Below are 16,735 nucleotides of genomic sequence, written 5' to 3'. Positions count from 1 at the left end.
ATGGTATTAAATAATGGCAGCAGGGAAGGGGAAGAGATTCAATCATTAGAGTAAGTAAATGACTTTTGGTGGTAAATGAATGGAAATTAGAAAATAGGATACCCAGCATTTTTCACGTCTTTATTTCCCTGATGCAGAGATCATGTTTAAGCCACAGACTTTCTCTCTGGAAAATAAGAAACTGTGCCCTTATTTTGAGCAGCTCATCTTTAGAAATATTTGCACCACAAGCTATTAAAATCACTAAGGTTCAGAAGAGAAGAGAGAGGGCCCAAAAAGTAATTCAGACTTAATCATAATTTCCCTCTCCTCTGTTACTGCCTGACTTTCTGGAGCATGACGTGGCACACGCACTGATTCTGATGTCTCTAGTTGGACTTTCGGAAGCAGGTCGGATTGGGCATCCTGCCCAACAGCTGCATTGCCCTCCCGTTAGTGCCTAGAGTTGTGACTGGCTTTTAAATGTTTAAAATTCTTGAATTTACAGAAAGATGTAATTTAAAAAAACAACAACAATAAGAATTCATTCAAGTCCTGAAACAGTTTGCTCTTAACATGTATCACGGGCAGGCTTTTTCTGACTGTGTCCTAGAGTTTTGAATGGCTAATCTCCCAGAATAGAGCACCATGTTGCAAGGAGAGTGGTCAAGCGGCGGTCCTGTTTAACAATGACTTCATCGTTTATGATCCATTCTACCTCTGACGTGATGGTGGGAAAATGCCTTGAGGAGCTTTTGCAGGGAATCTTGCACAATACACAGTACCCACCAGATTTCTTTGGTTATGCTATGAATGTTGTAAAGTTAGTCGAACTGATGTTCAGATCTCAGCTCTGTAGACTCTCCTTACCATGTCTTACTCTATTTTAGAGAAATGAGGGAAGGCATGTAACAAACCTGGTTACCTTAAAGTGGAGATTCTAGCCCTCTTATAGAAGGGTAGCCTTGCAGAAGCATAACTCCTTCTGTCCTAAAAACTAGTTGGGAAGAATCCCGCCAGCCTTTGTCAGCTTCTTGTTTATTCTCATAATAAGAGGAAAGGGGATTGGGAATGCCATGTGCTACGGAATCCTCCAGGCACAGATAGAAAATGAATCATTAAATAATTCCTCTTTATTCATTCATTATCAGTTATCCGCTGGCTGTTATAAGTCATGCAAAGGGTACTATATTAATAATATTAGATAATGACCGATTTATTTTCTTAAGAAATATGTTTATTTACTTATTCATTCATTCATGTACCCTCTGACCTCCCTTCCTTACTAGGAGGCCCAGAACTGCCTCATGATTGACTAAGGTTAGACCCAAGCGTTGCTTCGCAGTGAATTCAGGCTCCTACTCTTTTTTTCCTGTCACTCACAGTACTCACCAGTGTCCAGTGCGTATAGATTGGGCCCCCTGATTTCTGATGATGTACCTCTCTCCTCGTAAAGGACCCAGTTCAACGAGCAACATGCTGGCCCAGCTTCATTTCAGCAGCTAGAGCAATACTGCCACCAGGGCTGGCCCTAACATGACTCTGGGTGTCAAGGATTTGGGCCTCAGGATCATCTGAATTACCAGTCTCAATGATTGTTTCTGTATTGCTGCCAGCCTGCATTTGCCAGGTGGATATTCTTGGAAGGGGTGGCAATCTTTTGGTAAGATGAAGCAAGGGAGGTGCAGATCCAGAGGAACATTTTCTGTAGGGTTGAGGGGAAGCCAAGGGGTCCTGCAGAGCTTCACGGTCGTCTCAATGTTCCAGTACTTCCTGTTTGCCATTGTAAAAGTGAGGGAAAACCTTAAGTATTTAAAGTAAATAGGAAAACTATCTACATTTTGAAATTTTTATTTTAAATGAACAGTTGAAAAAACACACACAAGGTCCACTTAATTTTTTTTTTGGACAAAAGCAAAAAGATAACATTTCTAATGTTTACACAGAGTGCCAAGAGTCTTTGAGTTCAGGTGGCTGTAGAAACCAAAACCAAGTTGATTTTGTGATTCTCTAGGCCTGGGGTTCCCTGTAGGGGTCTACTCTGTGCCAGGCCCTGAGAAAAAAAGATGAAAGATTCCTGCCATTGAGGAACTGCTGGCATGGTGGGGAGAAGGGTCTGTAAATGGAGAATGTCAGTATAACCAGTTCATTCAGTGGTACAGAGATGGACAGCATGTTCCAGGAGCCCAAATGAAGGGTGCGTAGCCTACCTAGTCCAGGGATTTGGGGGAAATTTTTTCAGAGGCCAGTCTTTCAGAATGTGGATGAAGGGAAAGGGCCCTTGGGCTGAGAGCCTTGAACCTTTACCATGGGTTTTGTGTGGGGTTTGTATGCATCCTTAGACCTTCTAGGCAGCGCACTGTTGATTTAGGGGAGTGAATGGTGCTTGCTTCCCTCTCCTCCTTAGTTAATGGAATGTAATTCCATGATACCGCAGTCTTTGAATCCTTGTCACCATCACTCGCTGCCCTTACCGTACCTTCGGTAAACTGAAGATGCTGGGGAATCTGAAGACCATGTCCCTCAGAGTTGGGTGAAAGAAGAGTTGTCTTGTTAGAATTGGTCTCATGGAAGCTTTCTTAAAAATAATCTTCATGGCTTCCCTGGTGGCGCAGTGATTGAGTCTGCCTGCTGATGCAGGGGACCCGGGTTCGTGCCCTGGTCTGGGAGGATCCCACATGCCGTGGAGCGGCTGGGCCCGTTAGCCATGGCCACTGAGCCTGCGTGTCCAGAGCTTGTGCTGCGCAACGGGAGAGGCCACAACAGTGAGAGGCCCGCGTATCGCAAAAAAATAATAATAATAATCTTCAGAAAAATGAATTCGATCTCAAAGGCTGTTTCCCAATCTCTCTCTTTCAGTGCCCGAAGTGACGAAACCAAGTTTAAGCCAACCAACGGCCGCCAGCCCAATTGGCAGCTCTCCATCGCCACCAGTCAATGGTGGCAACAATGCCAAAAGGGTGGCAGTGCCGAACGGACAACCGCCAAGCGCCGCCCGCTACATGCCTCGGGAGGTGCCGCCGCGATTCCGTTGCCAGCAGGACCACAAAGTGTTACTAAAACGTGGGCAGCCTCCTCCACCGTCCTGCATGCTCCTCGGGGGCGGGGCGGGGCCTCCTCCCTCTACAACGCCCGGAGCAAACCCCAACGCACAAGTGACAGGAGCGCTGCTGCAGAGCGAGGGTGGGACCGCACCAGGTGAGGAGCCTAATGCAGGTGAACGGGGAGGCACAGCGGCTGCAGGGAGTGAGCATGTCGCTTGTGTTGCCCATGTAAAGTCCACGTTAACTATATAGATGCTTGGGGTTACTCAAAAGATGGGGGAGGAGCCCAGTGTGAGATGTGTACCAGCATTTCTCTCCTGAAACTGGGTTTTGGTGTCCAGTGAGTGTGTGTGGTCTTGGCCTGAGCGTCTAATGTCACTGTTGTTTTTCCTCTCTATTTGGGGCCTTTTTTCCTCCTCAGACAAGAGCATTACGGTTCGAGCCTCCATAGTCCCAGCTTCCCCACAGGTGTGTGCTCGGGGGTGACGGAAGTGAAGCTAGTGCAGAGGCTGGTTCTGAATCTTAGACTCCCGTGTTTACGTTCCTGGAATGCCGGGAGAATAGAGAGAATGGTCTCTTAGATGATAATGTAGAATCTTGGGAGGATCCCACCTTATACCATTCTTTTATTAGATTTTTAAAATCAGTATTTCTTTAGAGAGCCCTGGATTTTGAGCTTCGTTAAAAGCTGTATGTAGATATAAGGGATCTTTAGCTGAAGGATCCTACTGGAAGTTTTGAGAGTTTTTAATAGATGAATGCTAAACAGCTAACAGTAAAGAACTTCCAGGTGCCATCCCCCCCCTTTTTTTTTAAAGCTTGTTAACAGATTTCCATGTATTCTTAAAATATTTTTTGAGACTAAATTAAAATTCAGAGCTTGAAGACCATCAGGCAAGGACAATGGGCTGGTGGTGGTTAATGACAGGACGCTTTATTCTAGTTCTGATTTGAACATAGAATTGCCTAGGTAATTCTGTTACCATCTTGTGTGCCAAGCGAAGATGGAAAGAAAGCTCGTGGTAACACAGGCTTCATACAGAGATAAGCCCTGTATATGAGGCTTCTTGTGGTGGCTGTCAGGCCAGGCCCAAATCAGGCAGGGAAAGGCCTCCTGGCCCTTCCTTCCTGTCCCCTTGTAACCAGCTGCAAAGGGAAGTGTGAGGGAGCGGTTGTGCCGGGCACTTCAGCAGCTGAGTCTAGCCAGGCGTGGACATCGACATGGGTCCAGTGTGAGTCAGTCTCCTGTTTACATTCTTAAAACCAAGGAGGCCCCTAATCTCAAGAGTTTGAGATTCTCTGCTTCCTTATTTTTATATGGCTCTATGTAATAGTTTTTTTTTTCAATGTCATATTGATTGAAAGTTCTTTGGTGAAAGGAATAAGTTTAGAAATTATTGGGCTAAAAACAGGTCATTTTTCCCCCCACCAAATATAGTAAATTCCATCAAATATGTGCTGAGCCAGACTATTTTATCAAGTTCCTTGGGCATACAAACTGATTCATGCTTGTCTGCCCCTAGCATCTAGCTGGGTGGGCATTCCTCATTCAGTAGATGCTTACTGAGTAGCAGTTCCCTGGTCGCCATGTGGAATTCAAACTTTAGCAAGATAGGTCTCTGACTAAAAGGCACTAACGTGGGGAAAGGAAGATGTGAACACAGTACACTGAGCAAAATGGCTCCAGACAGGGAAAGGTTGTTTTCAGGTGGTAAGCTCAAAAAAGTTTCATGGAAGAAATGGCACTTGAACTCGGCCCAGAAAGACAGGTAGATTTCAGTTTGTGAATTCAGAAGGAAAAAACAGGCGGTGCCTATGTGGAATGGTGCCAGGGTGAGAAGGTGCAATTTGTGGAATGTGGGCATCATCAGAGAGGGTAGTGGAAGATGAGACTAGAAGAGTCAGTTGGTCCCAGGTTGTGGAGCGTCTTGATCAAACTTCAGTCCAAAGAGTTTAGCTTTATTCTTGTACACTAAGAAACTATCCACTGCCTTCCATACAGCAGTAATATAATCAAAAGTGTGCTTTAGAAAACTCAACTGCAGCCAGGAATGTTCAGCATGGATTGGAGATATAAAGCAAGTACAGGGTGTTATTGCCTTGTCTCAAGATACAGGAAGGCCCTTCTCTGTCACTAGGAATGGCAAGAGGGTATCTTTGAGAGATGCTGAGGGGGTGAGATTTAGCAAATACACCAACCAGGCAGAACAGAAGAGATGACTAAGACGGGTGTGATACAGTTTACCAAGGCAGGCAGCTGGGTAGAGAGCTAGTTTGTGGGGAAGCGTGGTGAACTCTCCTCTGGGGCACTTCGGGCTTGGGGTGTTACCAGAGCGTGCCTGTGCAGCTGTGACTGATGAGACACTCTCTTTCTCAGAGTCAGCCCTTGGAGGTGCTGCTGCTTCGCATTATGCGAACCCCACTTGGGGCCCGGGAGCCTCCTCCAGCATCGGCGCCTCCCCCACCCCTATTCACATCTGGGACAAGGTGATTGTAGACGGGTCTGACATGGAAGAGTGGCCTTGCATTGCCAGCAAAGACACTGAGTCTTCTTCCGAAAACACCACCGATAACAACAGTGCCTCGAACCCTGGCTCTGAGAAGAGCACTCTGCCAGGAAGCACCACTAGTAGCAAAGGAAAAGGGAGCCAGTGCCAGTCTGCAAGTTCTGGGAACGAATGTAATCTTGGGGTCTGGAAATCTGACCCTAAGGCTAAATCTGTTCAATCTTCCAGCTCTACTACAGAAAGCAACAATGGACTAGGAAATTGGAGGAATGCGAGCGGTCAGGATAGAATTGGACCTGGCTCTGGCTTCAGCAACTTTAACCCAAATAGCAACCCATCTGCCTGGCCAGCGCTGGTCCAAGAAGGAAATTCTAGGAAAGGGGCATTGGAAACGGATACTAGTAATTCCAGTGCACAGGTTAGCACAGTAGGTCAGGCATCCAGGGAACAGCAGTCAAAGATGGAAAATGCGGGTGTTAATTTTGTTGTCTCTGGCAGAGAACAGGCTCAAATTCATAACACTGATGGACCAAAAAATGGAAACACTAACTCCTTGAACTTAAGTTCACCAAACCCCATGGAGAATAAGGGAATGCCCTTCGGAATGGGCTTGGGGAACGCCTCCAGGAGCACTGATGCCCCTTCACAAAGCACTGGAGATCGAAAGACTGGGAGTGTTGGATCTTGGAGTGCAGCTAGGGGGCCTTCTGGAACTGACACAGCCTCTGGACAGAGCAATTCTGGAAACAATGGGAACAATGGAAAGGATAGAGAGGACTCCTGGAAAGGAGCTCCTGTTCAGAAATCAACCGGGTCAAAAAATGACTCTTGGGACAACAATAACAGGTCTACGGGTGGGTCCTGGAACTTTGGCCCTCAGGACTCTAATGACAACAAATGGGGTGAAGGGAACAAAATGACATCTGGGGTCTCTCAGGGAGAATGGAAACAGCCGACTGGGTCTGATGAGTTGAAAATTGGAGAATGGAGTGGTCCAAACCAACCAAATTCTAGCACTGGAGCATGGGACAATCAAAAGGGCCACCCCCTCCCTGAAAACCAAGGCAATGCCCAGGCTCCCTGTTGGGGAAGATCTTCCAGCTCCACGGGAAGTGAAGTTGGAGGTCAAAGCACTGGAAGCAACCACAAAGCAGGAAGTAGTGACAGTCATAATTCTGGCCGTCGGTCGTACAGGCCCACACATCCTGATTGTCAGGCTGTCTTGCAGACTCTTTTGAGCCGAACTGATTTGGACCCCAGGGTGCTCTCAAACACTGGCTGGGGCCAAACTCAAATTAAGCAGGACACAGTGTGGGATATTGAAGAGGTGCCAAGGCCCGAGGGGAAATCTGACAAAGGAACTGAGGGGTGGGAGAGCGCTGCCACACAGACCAAGAACTCAGGGGGCTGGGGAGATGCACCCAGCCAAAGCAATCAAATGAAGTCTGGATGGGGGGAGCTCTCAGCCTCTACAGAGTGGAAAGACCCCAAGAACACAGGAGGCTGGAATGACTATAAGAACAACAACTCTTCCAGTTGGGGAGGAGGACGACCAGATGAAAAGACATCTTCCTCTTGGAATGAGAATTCCAAGGAGCAGGGGTGGGGAGGTGGACGCCAGCCCAATCAAGGATGGACTTCTGGAAAGAATGGTTGGGGAGAGGAGGTCGATCAGGCGAAAAATAGCAATTGGGAAAGTTCTGCCAGTAAACCTGTGTCTGGGTGGGGTGAAGGAGGGCAGAATGAAATCGGAACTTGGGGGAACGGTGGGAATGCAAGCCTAGCTTCAAAAGGCGGGTGGGAAGATTGCAAAAGATCTACAGCCTGGACAGAGACAGGCAGACAACCCAGTTCCTGGAACAAACAGCACCAACAGCAGCAGCAGGCACAGCAGCCACCGCCACCACAACCAGAGACTTCTGGTTCATGGGGAGGCCCAGCCCCACCACCTCCAGGCAATGGACGACCTTCCAGTTCCAACTGGAGCAGCGGGCCGCAGCCAGTGAACCCGAAGGATGAGGAACCCAGTGGTTGGGAAGAGCCATCCCCACAGTCGATTAGTCGGAAGATGGACATTGATGATGGCACTTCAGCGTGGGGAGACCCTAACAGTTACAACTACAAGAATGTGAATCTGTGGGATAAGAATTCCCAAGGGGGCCCAGCACCTCGAGAACCAAACCTGCCTACCCCGATGACTGCTAAATCAGCATCAGGTAGGCAATGGCTTTTTCTCACAGGTTTTGGTGAAGAAAAGAAATCCTAAACCAAGGCATTTTTATTAAGATGCATTTATTTAACTAAGCTTTGTTTTGGGAACCTTTCCTACGTTAACTCTAGGCTGTTGTTAACAGAGACTCTCTTTTTATAAAATGATAGTGATAACAGATGCTGGTAGTACATTTTAATGTTCTTTCTTGGCAAAAGGAAAAAGTAGACATTCCTGGGTTAGTCTCTCCAGTTTTTTTTTTCGTTTTGGTAATTGTATTGGTCTGCAGAATCCAAAAGATTTATATCTTGCTAAACAAACTGTGCTCTAGATTTAAAAATAAAAAATTAAAATAGGAGCAGAAATAGACCTGACTTCCATTCTGGTTCTGCCTGTGGACACATCCTCTGTGTTTCTCTTGCCCCGGCGACGGGAAGTAGTCTGTGTTGTTCTTGCAGAGGCCGTCAGAAAATGCTGTAGCAAAGCTGGGATCTGGAAGGTTTCCATCACTTTCCAGATGATTTTTAACAGTTAACCTCTGGAAGTGGAGTACTTTGTTGTGTGGAGATCCTTATCTCCTGATAATCAGTTGTCCAGAATTAAACTTTCTTCCCTCCTTATTTGAGTAGGAAACATCATACCTGGTAAATTAAAAATAGTGCCGGTGAAAATTTTTAAAAAGGCGGGGCGGGGGGTGGGGGGAGCGTGGGATTTTGAACTCTTTTAAAAAAAAAAAAGTAGTGCTGGTAATCATTCTTAGTTTGGCATTGTCAACTTAAATGTCCTCATATAGTTCAACAAATTAAGAGGATGCACCATTCAAGTGTTCGTTTTTTTTAGTTAAAATTAGTCATAATATTTAATTTTCCACTTTCCAGAGTAAGCTTAGTATTCATTGTAATCCAGTTGTGGACACTTAGAAAATGATTACTTTTAATTAGTTCTTTTCTTGAAATATTGAAAAGAATGAGGAAGGAAATGAGGATTGCTCATTAATTCCCTACCTAGAACATGTAAACATTTTTATGCATATAGTAAAAACCTTCAAACTGTACAGAAAAGCAAAAGGTAGTAAGTAAAAGAATCTTAGCCCCTAGGGTCTCTCCCTGCAGGTCTTAGAATTTTGTGTGCCATTCAAAAATTTCGTTCATACCTATAGCAAAATATATCTATCCTTTAAAATTTTTACACGGAAGGGATTGTACTATATACACTGTTCTTCACCTTGCTTTTTTCATTATTCTTAAAAACTTTCCACGTTAGCATGTACATTTCTGTCTTTTAATTGCTTCGTGTATAGTATTCATTTGATGGGCAACTCACGATTGGTCTCACTGGTCCCTTTTTGGTAGATATTTAGGTTGCTTCCAAATGTTATCTGACAGTGATGCAGTGGGCATTGTTGTACGTGTAATTTCATCTACCTTTACAAGTATATCTGTGGTATAATTTCCTGGCAGTGTAATTACTGGGCAAAAAGTTAAAGTGACAATGCCAAGTGCCCTCCATGAAGGTGGTACCTATTTATATTTCCACCAACAGAATTCAGGAGTGCCTGTTCCTCCTACCTTCACCCCCAGTGGATACTATGGTGTTCATTGAACAAATCATTCTTAGAGATACGTGTCCTTTCTTTACAGTCTGGAGCAAAAGCACACCACCTGCTCCAGATAATGGTACTTCAGCTTGGGGTGAGCCAAATGAAAGCAGTCCTGGGTGGGGTGAAATGGATGACACAGGAGCATCGACCACAGGCTGGGGGACCACACCCTCCAGTGCTCCAAATGCCATGAAACCTAGTAAGTATACGGCATTATTTTTGAGGGAGTCTCTATTATAACTTTGGGGGTCACACATTTTGGTGAGGGCTGTTGTTAAGCTGTTGTTCCAGTGAGATTCAGGACCTTGAACCTTTAATAAATGGTTAGCAGCAAATGCTGGGGACTTGGCATATGTAAAAATGCTTACAGTGAACTAAAAGTCATGTTAGTTTTGTTGATTTCGTTTTAACTTAGGTGTAGTGTCTGGCCAGAATTGAAATTTTCATGTGGTACTCTTTTTTTGCTCAGTAACTTAAATATTGCTCATTAACTTAAATATTGCTCATTAGATCTATTTCGCATCTCTACTCTCACGTTGGTATAATTTTTTTTTAAACTCCTGGCTTTTAACGTGGAACAAGGTCTCTGCTGCCCAGTGACTTCATCCTTCCGTTCCTTCCTTTCCCCTTTGTCTCTCTTCTCATACATCCACCCACGTAAGCACATTTAAGATTTCTTGAACCCAACAAAGATTTCTTCATTTGAATTTTTAAACAAAGCACGTCACACTTATTCATGATCATTGAAAATCTAAGCTATACTAGATCCAGCTGGCAATGTGTAGTCACAGTAATTTGCAAACTTTGTAAATGAATGCTGCGGAACGTCCCACTGGATGGTGCTCAATTGAAAAATTCAGTTTCAAGTATCTGTTTTCACTTGTTTATAGTTTTCTTAAAAAGTATTCCAACATCACTTTTCTACCATATTGCAGACTTAAGGAATTGTCTTTTGATTAAAAAATGTGGTCAGACTGAATACTCAAAATTTGAACAAGAATAAAAAAATTCTGCTGTCAAGTTTATTTTCTGATATGTATGATTCTTACCATGCCACGGGAAGGAATATCATCTTAGCTATCTGTATTCTAGAAACTCACTCTTGTTCCTATGTAACTTGACTGCATTTTAAAAATTACGAATCTCCTTCACTTCATAGAAATAGCTTTATAAAGAATTTGATTTCGTCTTGATTTTCATTGCAAAATTGGTTGTATCATCATGGGAAATACCATCCTGTAGACTTGGAATAGATCCAAAATGCTGTTGGAAGGCATTAAGCAGACCCTTGGCGCAAGGAGGTACTTTAGCAGTGCTTTCAGGATTTTTATGTGTCTTTCCCAACTTCAGGATCATCTTTTGTCCATCACAAAAGGCTCACTTTTCTCCAGATTTTAAAACGTCTTCTACTCTTCAGGATCATGTATATCTGCAGTTAAAGCTGTAGTTACATTTACTCCTTCTCTGGGTAATTTCAGTGTGTAATAGAGGAAGGGGCTAGATCATCACAGCCTACCAAATTGATGCTGATAGTTAACCTGTGATCTTGTCTAGACTGCAGATACCTTATATCTGGTGTGGGCTCTGTGACTAAAAATCGGAGCTTTCTAATCTTTCTACAAGAAGTCATTTGTTAAAAGTTCAGCTCCTTTCTCTAGAAGAAGGGTTACGTGGATGTCGTCCTTCTTTGAAGGGATCAGTACGTCACTTGTGTTGGGTCTTTAATTCCTGTTGCTTGTCAGAGGATGTATAAAGCCTGTGTTTACAATAATAGTGGATAACCTATGCAGAAGAAATGGTCCTGGTTATCAATGGCATTTCCAGCAGCGGAGGAAACAGCCCCCAAGCCCTGCCTCTTGCTGCCCAGTCACAGAGCCCCTGCAAGGGGGGCTCAGTGAACCCCATGGAGGTTCCATCAGGTTCCCCATGGCGTTGCTGGGAGATGATGCCACAGTCTGAGGAAATCAACTGCCTTGCACCCTGTGTACTTGATGGGTGCCTGCGTGGCATCATAGGCCTGGTCCTTGGGCATGGCAGCAGTCATTCAAGGAAAGGCCTGGAAGAGACACCTTTCTGGCTCTAGACTCTTCACATGAAGCTATCTAAATCAAATAACTACCCCTTCATAAAGGTCCTGTCATTTGGTAAATTGAAGGTGTGGGTGGAGCTTCTAGGCAGGGTAGTGTACTTCCCTTCTTCCATCATTGTATAGAGTATCATTACCACAAAGTGTATCCATCAGTTCCATACAGTATTTTCAGAAGGAGATTAAGGATTATCCCAATCTCCAAATTAAAGATCTTTGTTTAAAGGGGGATGTTGGTGAAATTTGACCCTGGATACTGATGACGTCCTATTTCGTCGAATATTAGAGCCCTGATTTCCCTCTGTCTTTGTTCTGTTTTCCTCGTTCCCTGTCTACCACATTTCCTCTGTCTGTCTTTTAAAAGCCATTGCTTATACATTGTCTTTGCCTAGGATTTTTTTAGTCCCTAATCCATTTCAAGTGTGTAAGTATATCCAATAACTTTCAAATTTTCATGGCTATATGTGAATTTCTCTTCTTTCACCTTAATTTTGATATTCAAAATCTAATACAGTTTTCTTTTTTCATCCATTTTGCGTGTTCTTTTCTTCACCCCAAGCAAGGTAGACCATTGTTCTTTACCATGCCTCATATTTGTAAAGTCCATTATAAAGTTCACCACATACTTTTAGGAGGGTAAAACTAAAGAATGCAGTAAAACATCCTCATTAAGAGGAACAGATTTCTCTAAATAGAGATGTGAAATTTCTTATAAATAACGACAGGTTCTTTTCAATTGGGGGATTTCTGTCAACTTTGTTTAAAGGCGGAAAAAAATCATTGAACCAGAGGCCAGGAAATCTTGATTTGTGGTTTATTAACTTACTCTGTATCGTTGACCCTTTTTGGATTTCCATTTCTGCTCTGAAAAGTTCGAATGATATTTGCCTTGCCGTACAGGTAGACTAGACACAATTACAAATACACTAAACTGCTGCATTTACGGGGAGGGGTTGTTGAGGTTATCGTTATATACAGCTTATCGTTATATATACATATATACCGTTATATACAGCTTACTGTTATATACACCTATATATCGTTATATACAGCTTACTGTTATATACACCTATATATCGTTATATACAGCTTATCGTTATATATACCTATATATCGTTATATACAGCTTATCGTTATATATACCTATATATTGTTATACATAGCGTACAGTTGGTTCATTCTTCTCTTAAAGATTCCAAATCTATGCAAGACGGCTGGGGGGAGAGTGACGGGCCCGTGACAGGAACCCGCCATCCCAGCTGGGAAGAGGAGGAGGATGGAGGAGTCTGGAACACCGCCGGCTCTCAGGGAAGTGCTTCCTCCCACAGTTCGGCAAGCTGGGGCCAAGGAGGAAAGAAACAGATGAAGGTAGCCCCCTTTAGAGATGCCTGGGCTCGCTTATTCTTTCTTAGAGGGCAGAACTGAGAATGTTTTCATGGACGAAGCCAGGCAGCTGGGGTCCCTGAGGTCCTCAGTGAGAGGGGAGGTATTTTCTTCAGAGCAAGTAACTACTTCCTCTTTACCCCTCATCTTCCTTCCCCATGACCTTGAAATCTCCAATGACAAAACTCTTGCTGTGGGTAAGATGGAATTTTCAAAGAAACGAAATTTTCCTCACTTTGACTTCCATGTTAGAATAATTCTTTGGAAGCTGTCAAGGCACACTTTATATATGTTTTACGCTTTCGCGTTCTAAAGCCAAGTCAGTCCTTAGAGTAAATCCCCAGGAATGTGTAAAAGAGAAACCACAGTAATATGGTTTCTCCAACAGCAATCATCGCAACTCATTTTTATCTCGTTCGGGAAACTCCAAGGCCCAGGACCCTTTTCTCAACAAAATGAGGTGCCAGTGCATAACCCTGCGTTAGCAACTAGATGATTTATCTACATCCTGTACCAGTTGTGTTCTACACTTCTTACTTTCTGTATCTTAGAACAACTTAGTTTCTCCTTTGATTTGCATAATTTGATGAGGACTTTGGTTTTCAATCTAGAACCTGAACGACTCTCAGTAGAAGCCCTCTTTTTTCATTCCAGCCTCTCATTCCACAGATACATTGAGGGACACAGGAAGTGGGCAGCCATGTATTTAATTTGAGGATGGGAGCCTTGCTGCCCTAAGAAACGCTTCACAACTAAAAATCCTGGTTTTCAAATACCGGGTGCCATGTTAGAAGGTCTTCAGTGGCCAGGGGCTCTACCTTCATCCCCTTTGCCTATGGGATTTTGTTCTGAATACGATTACTCTCTTTTAGGCCTGAGAATACAGGTTGTTTCTGTTAGAGACGTTTGGTTTAAACAGTCATTTACAGTTTTCCCTCTTAAAGGACTTTTATTACTCCAGTCACAAAAGAAAATATTCAGTAAACTTGCCAGCATTTTTAGTACATTCCTGTTGTCTAGTCTGCTGTGGCTTTCTTTTTGTTATTTACAAATTAACAATAAGACCAAATTACAAGATCGTTCTGGAGACTGTTGAGGAAGCAACTGAGTGAAAGGTACTAGCCCACTCAGGGAACCACCAAGATTTAATGAAGTTAATTGGGAATTAAATGTTTCTGCTCCATGACTGATGATTCTGACCTTTCACACTGAGGGCCTCTTTGTGTGTGTGATCAAATACAGCTGACATAAAATTTACCATCTTAACCAATCTTAAGTGTATGGATCAGTCGCATTAAGTACATTCACATTGTTGTGCTGTCATCACTAACATCTGTCCACAAAGTAACTACCACTTCTCTCCTCCTTCCAGTGAGGGTTTTTTTGACCTTCAAACTAAGTACCTTAACACTTGCAAGAATAATAAAATTGATCTGACCAATACCATCAGAACACAAATAGAATTTTTACCCGGAGAATGCACACGTGCACAAAGCCCCATCACCTCCTGCCCCTACAAGGTCCCTGCCACAGTTCCACTCACCTTCTACGTAGAAGTAAAAGTGGAACTGATGACTAGTGCCTTGTTCAGTGGAGAAACTAGTTTGTCCCATTAAGAAACAAGCAGAAACCTACATCCGCCACCTTTGCACTTAAAACTAACTGCCCTCATAGTAACAGCTATGTGGTAAGCTTGATGATGGTGTCTTCTGCTAGGCTTCTTTCCCATTGGGGATCCACATCTTTACACTATGAAACCAAGCAGATGAAAGTGCTACGCGGATGAGTTCCTCATTGTATCCACACAGAGAATAATGACTAGTTTAAATGGGCTCCTTTCCAAATAACATGCGCTAGCATCAAACTCCTTTTCTTCACTCCTAATACAAACTGGCTTGGGTTACAAGGAGATAGTAAGAGAGAAAATACTAGCATGCAAACATTATGTTTTAGAAAATCTGCTATTGACCTTCTATTTATAGGGTAAAAACATTAGCTGACCATATATTTTTCCAGTTACTTCTAATTCAGTGCAATGAATAAAGTAAGAATGAAAACATAGGTGTAATAACTAAAGCATAGTACTTTTTTAGGCTAACAGATAACATATCAAAATAACTATAGTTAAAGAGGAATAGTTAGGGTTCAAAAAGGTGTAAACTCTTGGTTTTGCATTTTCAGTCAGTACTTATGCAACTCAGGAAGTTGAAATAAAATAAAATTACTTGATTCTGAGGTTACATATTTCATTTCTCTAGTGCTCACTAAAAGGAGGAAACAATGATTCATGGATGAATCCCCTTGCCAAACAGTTTTCAAATATGGGACTGCTGGTAAGTTTTACTTTTTCATATGTGTAATGTATCCCAACTTTTACATTTAGTACAAATTTTAAGACCACTGCCACATATAGTACCAAAATACAGATTTAGAAACTGGTTAAGCAGTGTTCCTCATTTGGATTAGGCAGTATTTGTTCTCTATTCTTTTTTTCTTAACGAAATACTCCAGTATTTAAAGGGTACAGCTTGTATATTTTTAGTCCTTGTATCCTTTTCCTTAGGCAGTTAGGGAAGAAAAAGCCAAGTACTTAAAATTTATATAATTTTTGCTGACTACTGTAGCAGTTTTAATATTATAATTTTTAAAAAGACAGCAACTGCAGAATAACTAGGGAAACCATCTGTGATTAATTATATAGGCAGTTCTTGTAGAATTTCTAATTTTTTGATCTCTTGGGAACATTATGGGGCCCCCGTCCCTGGTTGCCAAAAGACAAATGACTTGGCTGGACATTTCAAGACCTGATGACTTGACAAGTCACAAGAAGAAGTTGTCATCGCTTGGCTGCCGCTCTTGGAATTTGATCCTGAGCTGACTGGAACTTGAGCACAGGGGTTTAACTCTCCAAGCAGCTGTTTAGCTGTTCTTCTGCCCATAGATTTACTGAAGCTAATTTGATGTGAAAATCGAATTTAGGAATATAGACACCAACAGCAATCAAAATTAGTCAGATTTTTGTTTTTAATATTTATTTCTTTATTTGGCTGCACCAGGTCTTAGTTGCGGCTTGCGGAATTTTTAGTTGCGGCATGCGGGCTCTAGTTCCCTGACCAGGGATTGAACCCCGGGTCCCCTGTATTGGGGGCGCAGAGTCTTAACCACTGGACCACCTGGGAAGTCCCAAAATTAGTCATATTAAAAATGTTACTGGGGGCTTCCCTGGTGGCGCAGTGGTTGAGAGTCCGCCTGCCAATGCAGGGGACACGGGTTCGTGCCCCGGTCCGGGAGGATCCCACGTGCCACGGAGTGGCTGGGCCCGTGAGCCATGGCCGCTGAGCCTCCATGTCCGGAGGCCCACGTACTGCAAAAAAAAAAAAAAAATAGGAAAAAAAAATGTTACTGGGACTTCCCTGGGGGGGAGGGGAAGTGGTTAAGATCCACTGCCAACGCAGGGCACACAGGTTCAAGTCCTGGTCTGGGTGCCGCAGAGCAACTAAGCCCATGCGCCACAACTACTGAGCCTGTCTGTGCTCCAGTGCCCACGAGCCACAACTACTGAAGCCCATGTGCCTAGAGCCAGTGCTCCGCAACGAAGAGTAGCCCCCACTCGCCACAACTAGAGAAAGCCCACGTGCAGCAACAAAGATGCAGTGCAGCCAAAAGTAAATAAATATAAAAATTATATATATAAATGTTACTGTCTTGGGACTTCCCAGGCGGTCCAGTGATTAGGACTTCGCATTTCCACTGCAGGGGACACGGGTTCAATCCCTGGTCAGGGAACTAAGATCCCTCATGCCACGCAGCCAAAAAAAAAGTTATTGTCTTCATTCCAGTTTAAGGTTCATTTCCAAGGACCTTGTATAGTCCTAGTAGTAAAGTAAGGTGTGGCTCACACATGAATAATGCCATTTCTCCTCTGAT

The 16,735-nt window shown here is 43.4% G+C and overlaps 1 protein-coding gene across 1 annotated transcript in view; it reads left to right on the top strand.

The window, feature by feature from the left end:
• TNRC6B (trinucleotide repeat containing adaptor 6B) overlaps positions 1 to 16,735 on the top strand; it is a 132,734-nt gene that overhangs the window by 74,883 nt on the left and 41,116 nt on the right. Inside the window, exons 4-8 of the mRNA XM_065886775.1 lie at positions 2,839 to 3,177; positions 5,401 to 7,746; positions 9,380 to 9,538; positions 12,618 to 12,793; positions 15,067 to 15,141. Of these exons, the coding sequence (XP_065742847.1) occupies positions 2,839 to 3,177; positions 5,401 to 7,746; positions 9,380 to 9,538; positions 12,618 to 12,793; positions 15,067 to 15,141 (3,095 nt within the window). The remainder of the gene's footprint in view (positions 1 to 2,838; positions 3,178 to 5,400; positions 7,747 to 9,379; positions 9,539 to 12,617; positions 12,794 to 15,066; positions 15,142 to 16,735) is intronic.

This window comes from Phocoena phocoena, chromosome 11 (genome assembly GCF_963924675.1).
Source record: "Phocoena phocoena chromosome 11, mPhoPho1.1, whole genome shotgun sequence".
In the NCBI taxonomy this organism is placed as follows: Eukaryota; Metazoa; Chordata; class Mammalia; order Artiodactyla; family Phocoenidae; genus Phocoena; species Phocoena phocoena.
The sequence above is the reverse complement of the archived record's forward strand: the minus strand, read 5'-3'. Positions and strand labels throughout refer to the sequence as shown.